Source organism: Gavialis gangeticus, unplaced genomic scaffold (assembly GCF_001723915.1).
Source record: "Gavialis gangeticus isolate Ggan-Ray unplaced genomic scaffold, GavGan_comp1, whole genome shotgun sequence".
Taxonomy (NCBI): domain Eukaryota; kingdom Metazoa; phylum Chordata; order Crocodylia; family Gavialidae; genus Gavialis; species Gavialis gangeticus.
In genome coordinates this window covers 22,672,500-22,677,997 of record NW_017729011.1, presented here as the reverse complement: position 1 = coordinate 22,677,997, position 5,498 = coordinate 22,672,500, and the positions used below count along the sequence as shown (strand labels likewise).

Genomic DNA, 5,498 nt, shown 5'->3' with positions numbered 1-5,498 from the left:
ACTATGGGGCCTCATAAATGATCGGTTGCTGCAGCTCAGGGAGTTCAGAGGCTCCAGCTCCTGGTCAGTAAAAGGAGGCTATTAACACAGCTCTTCTTCCCTGGGAATGCTGTGGGACTTGGTTCACTAACATCTATAAAGCAAGCTTTCAGACTGCTGGGTGACAGGCCCAAGAGCCTCGCAGAGCATTTCTCTACTTTCAGACTTAAGGGGCAACAGCTGCCTCTGTCTCTCTCTCAAGGAAAAAGCCTGATTTTTAGCTCTGCCCATGCCTGATTCCCTTCCCAAAGCATCCCTTAGGGCCTTGGAAAGAAACAGCCTGTACAAAATTGCTAGGCTGAGACCCAAATCTTCTCTACATAGGTTTCTGTGGCTAAGTAACCTATAAGTGAATGGCTGCAGGCCAGCAGATCGTGCATTTGCTCTTCTGCTCCTGATATGCTTAAAGCACCTTGCCAACACAAGGGTCACCACTATAATCATCTAGTGCAGCAGTGGTCACTTCTGCTCCTAGACATGCATGCGTGTGGACAGGAGCGGGGAGGTCCGGCCTGGTCTTGGGATGTGCTGAGCCACCCATGGGCACTTGGCACCTCTGAGGTTTGCTGCTTATGGCTCAGACCTTGCACGGACCGTTTGCTTGTCCTCTCGAGGAAGGTTCAATACCACTCACATGGATGAGGACCTTGGCAAGATGTTCACGCAGGCAGCCAGCTTCTTATCCATAATGGCCCTATATCAAACACGGAGGGTTGGTGAGTAACAAAGCCACAGCTACCCCATCCCCATCACCCTCCTCTACTTTGCAGTGTAAGGCTAACCTTGGCAGAAGGCAGAGGAGAGATGAACCACCTAGATTGTGAATGGTTAACCTTGGACTGTTTTCTACTGCAAGAAGCCTCAACACCTGAGGCACAAGTTCGGGCTGTTTAATTAATCATTAAAAGAAAAACAAATGCTGACTTCCAGCTGTGGCCAGTTCGGCGTGGCTCCTGCTGGCTTAGCCTTGGCAAGGGCTCCTGTAGGCTGCTGCTCTTGTTCTCCGAAGTCCTGTTCACAGTGATGGACAGGACTGGCATGGTGCAGATGGCAGTCTCAGCTGATAACTAATGACCCCCTGCACCACCCTTACAGTGTTGCCCCCATTTTACAGGTAGGGACACTTCAGGCCTGCATTAAACCCTTTGGCTCAGGGAAGTCGGAGCTGGGAGAAGCTCCTGTCTTCTAGTCCTATGTTCACACATGAACATCCTGGAACTAAACGTGCAACATGTTGGACAGGGAACATCACGGAAAACAGCGGTGTCACCAAATGCTTCATGGCACCAACATTTTCGAAGCAAAAAGGTCATAAGAGTCTGAAACTCCAATCTGCTCCCTCCTTCCTCAAAGTTTCCTCCCTTCCTTGTGGACTAGGTTGTTCCCACGGCACTGCTGTGGGCTGCCAGAAGCGATACTTAAGCGATGAAAGGGTGTCGGAAGCAATCGAGGGGTGAATGCTAGAAGAGCATGTTTTCCAAACGCTATTTTCCAGTCCCAAGAGCCTCTGTCTGTTTGGGAAGGTCTGTTCGTGTCCCTTTGGCATCCTCTGCCCGAAACCCATTTGTAAACACCATGCTCTGAAGGCATCGTGCTCCTAGGCTTGTGATCTAGTGTGGGGTGGTTGGTTTTTTTTCTTTTCTTTTTTTTTTTTTTAAACTCTGGCCTCCTGCAGTGGATTTTATGTGCGGTGCTTTGGCAAGGCAAACGCACAACTCGCAGCCCTTACCTTGGGTCGAAGCTACGACCTTGACATTCCAGGAGGTAGGATTGAATTGTGCAAGACCTAACACTTCATGGGGCTGAGAATTAAAATTTCTTTAGCTATCGTTAACTATTTCAAACTTCCCCCTGCAATTGGAGAACACAAAACATTTCCGCTCCGGATAAACCGCAAGCAGATCGTTCTTGCCTCCAGTTTATAATACAAATTAGCAGGTTTCATAATACTCCAGTATTACTTACTGAATCTTTCCTCCTTACAAGAGGATTTTGTCATCTGCTGTGAAAGGCGGGTTCAGAAGAGTGTACATATGTCAGGATGTCCTGCCCCTAAAAGCAACTGGACCCTGTACAAATACGTAACAACACATGGAGACAGCCAGGCCAGGTTGCTAATACACAGTTATGAAATATAGGCCAACGTGACCCGCAAGGGCTATTTACGTAGCCTAAGTTCCCATTTGGATACGCAGAAGCTTTGTTTGAATCCTTCCTATTAGGCCTGCTTTCTATGTCTATTTATAGACCGGGTTTTCCATGCTCTGCAGCTAATGCCATAAGACAGGGGGCCCAGTACCATTATCCCAACCGCACAGAGCCACAGACTAGCCAGTGCTGCGGCATGTGGAAAGAAAAGGCTGGGTGCAGTGGGAACAGATGCAGGAATCCTGCATGCTACCCTGTGGGCAGCTGGTAAATCTGGAAAGGGGTAGGCAATAACAAAGAGTTTGGGAACCTCTAGCCTATAAAGTGCCAATCCACCCTGCCTTCTGCCTGACATGGCTGACTACTTCTCTCTGTCTTTTTAAAGGATCAGTTAAAGCTTTTCTGGCTCATACATCTCAAATATTTATTTTTCTATACTTCATAATCCATGTGGTAACAAAATTTTCTGGGAGATAACCAACCTCCAGACAGTACGGCAATGCAGTTTTCCATGCTTCACTTTTACGCTTGCTGACAAATGTTCAGACACGGGCGATTGGCACAAAAAAACCAACAAGTTGCATCTTCTCAGCGGGTTGTTTTTTTTAACAAGATGCTGGAATTTGCAACAGCATGTTACCCAGCTGAATAGTTTGCTTTGGGGAGCATAAAAACCCGACTCTCCGGATGTTTCGGTTCCGGGTGATTGCTCCTGAAATGAAAATGATAACACTGCACTTCCTAGAGGCCTGTGTATATAGTAAATGAATCTGTGCACAAGGCAGTACAGTGGGAGAAAGCTGGACGTCCAGCTCTTTTTTGCCACGTAGTCCCTTAAACCAGGCTATGGTACAAAATCCAAAGATCTTGCATTATAAGCCTAATCCGAAGCCCAACAGGCTTCTTTTTCATTGATGCTAATGGGCTTTATATCCAGTTTTAGGTTAACTGACACATCTTACAGCAGTAAAACTGATCTCCTGTTCCCCTCCACTACAGTACATTAAACTTGAATCTATATTTTGATAAGTATTAGCATTGCATTAGCACTGACCTTTCTTTTGATGCTCAAAGGGACTCTTAAAAAGTTTCAGGGTGGGAAAAACCTACAGCAGGAACAGTCCCGATGGAGGAACAACTTGAGGAGTCACTAGCCTGGCAGCTCACTGGAGAGGATGCGGGGTGTGATGAGATTAGTGCAGTGGGAAGTGATTCAGAGCTGTGGATTTTAATAGCAGAAAGCCAAACAGCCCCTTGCAGCTGAAAGGGAGCAGCTCCATCCCGCTGCCTGCAGCATGCGCTATAATGGACTCGGCTGGAATTACTTAATGCATTTCTTTTGGATAGGAACTCAATAACTGGGAAAACAGTGCTTTTAATTAACATCAGATGGAAAGGAAAATCAAAGAAATCAAGCAAATTGTGTAGAAAGCAAGCCCTCAGCAGAGAATAGAGAAGGAAAAGGATGTCAGTGTGACATTCTGTCTTCAGATTTGGTGACATACAATCTCTTATTTTTCCAACTACAAACACTTGTTGTAACAGGGTCTATATAATGGGTGGGGACATGCAGACCCCGCTGTAGGGGGAAAAAATCAATTTTCTGTTGAAAAACTAAACACCTGGGAAAAGTTGGCCACTTACTACCAAAAATTAAAATATTTTCAGCCCAAATCCAAAATTTTCAGTTGATCAAGTTTTTCATTTTTCAGGGAGACATTAAAAAAAAATAAAAAGAGTTTTGGGACTGAGGTCAGGATTAATAGGAAAGAGGAGGCTGGAAGTTGAAGCCTTCTGTTAAATCACACAGCAGGCAAAGCATGAAGATAACAAATGTGTTATGAATCTTCTTGTTTCTGACCAGTACCAGCCAACTGATTGGGGCTGGGAAAGGAAGATGCTTTGTCTGTGGGCAGCCTTTCACCTTCCTCTGAAGCAGCTGGTGCTGGACACTGCAGAATTCAGGATCCTGGAAGAGAAGGGCCTCTGGTCCTACCCGATGAGCAATACCTTTACTTCTCAGCTTGACTTCTCTAACAACTCTGCTACAGAAAGAGCTCAAATGATGCATTCGATACCTTCCTGGTAAGCATGAAGTCACTGCCCTTCCAATAATCACTTAACACAGGAGTATTAGGAGGATTAGTGACTTACTATTCTTGGTGGCATTGCTGGTTCTCTCCTAATGAACAGAGATTATGGAAACCAGGGACGCTGGGGGAAATGCGTCTGTTGTAATGAGATGACTATGGGCTGTTGAAAACACCTGCAATAACGCATGATTTTTTGGGGCTGGTTATTTTCTCCTGGCCTTACAGGACAACTGACTTGGTACCTTACCCAGGCACAACGTTAAAAAGCAGAAGAGAATAGTGAGCGATGTGCACAAATACAAGGCAAAACTGAGGGCTGGTGGATGTTAAGTGTGACCAAGTTTTTGCCTTTCTAGTGGAGAACAATTGATTGATTAGTGCCAAAGACTTCTCTGGTTGGTGACATTTGGGCAGCTTCGTCATGGTTTGGGGTCTCGTCCTAAACAATGCAAATGATGGTCCCATCTGAACACAACTCTGCTTCCCAAATCAAATGCCTGCGAAGATGCAAGATTTACACTCTATAAAGATTGGGAGATTTCATTTCTAGGCACATGCATGCTTCATAGAAGATAGATCGGGCTAGAGCTAATGAGTATGCCCAAAGCCTGTGTTTATCAGCAGCTGAGCTCTCCCTGAAAAGTGTGAAACCTCTTTCTTCCCTTACAATCATTAGATACCTTCATTGCAACCTGAGCCTTGGAACAGGTACTCCAGCAGTCCCCAGAAGAGAGGAGGAAACACACTGCCACAACAAAAATGACAGATTTGGGGGAAAATAAACGTTGATCCATAGAACCAGTCATTACAACCTGTTGTTACCTAATTCAATCCCCCTGAACTCATTTGAAATAAGGAATAACAAGAAAAACATGAACAAAATGCATGTAGATCTTAGCAGTGGGTGTGCACTGCTGGGGGTGACTGCTTTTTTTTAGTTTTTCCCCCTCTCCCTTTCCTAACAGAGAAGGAACAAAGAGCAGAGCATGTCTGCAGAGCTATGAACACGATGTATTTTAAGGGACTAAATGATCTTTTCACTAGTGACGCACAGTTATCCTTTTAATCTCTAATACGTATCTTTATTTATTTCTCGAAATAACAGTCAGTGTGTTTTTTCTAGAGATTCTAAGATGCGGGTATTGAGAGCAGGCGTATCTTGAGGTATTAGATTGGCGGGAATTTCTTAATCGCTTGATGCATGCAAATAGGATCACA

At 45.1% G+C, this 5,498-nt stretch overlaps 1 protein-coding gene across 1 annotated transcript in view; it reads right to left on the bottom strand.

Annotated features, from left to right (window-relative positions):
* The window catches only part of CUTA (cutA divalent cation tolerance homolog), a 32,208-nt gene that overhangs the window by 16,026 nt on the left and 10,684 nt on the right, over positions 1 to 5,498 (bottom strand). Inside the window, exon 3 of the mRNA XM_019510835.1 lies at positions 674 to 733. Within this exon, the coding sequence (XP_019366380.1) occupies positions 674 to 733 (60 nt within the window). The remainder of the gene's footprint in view (positions 1 to 673; positions 734 to 5,498) is intronic.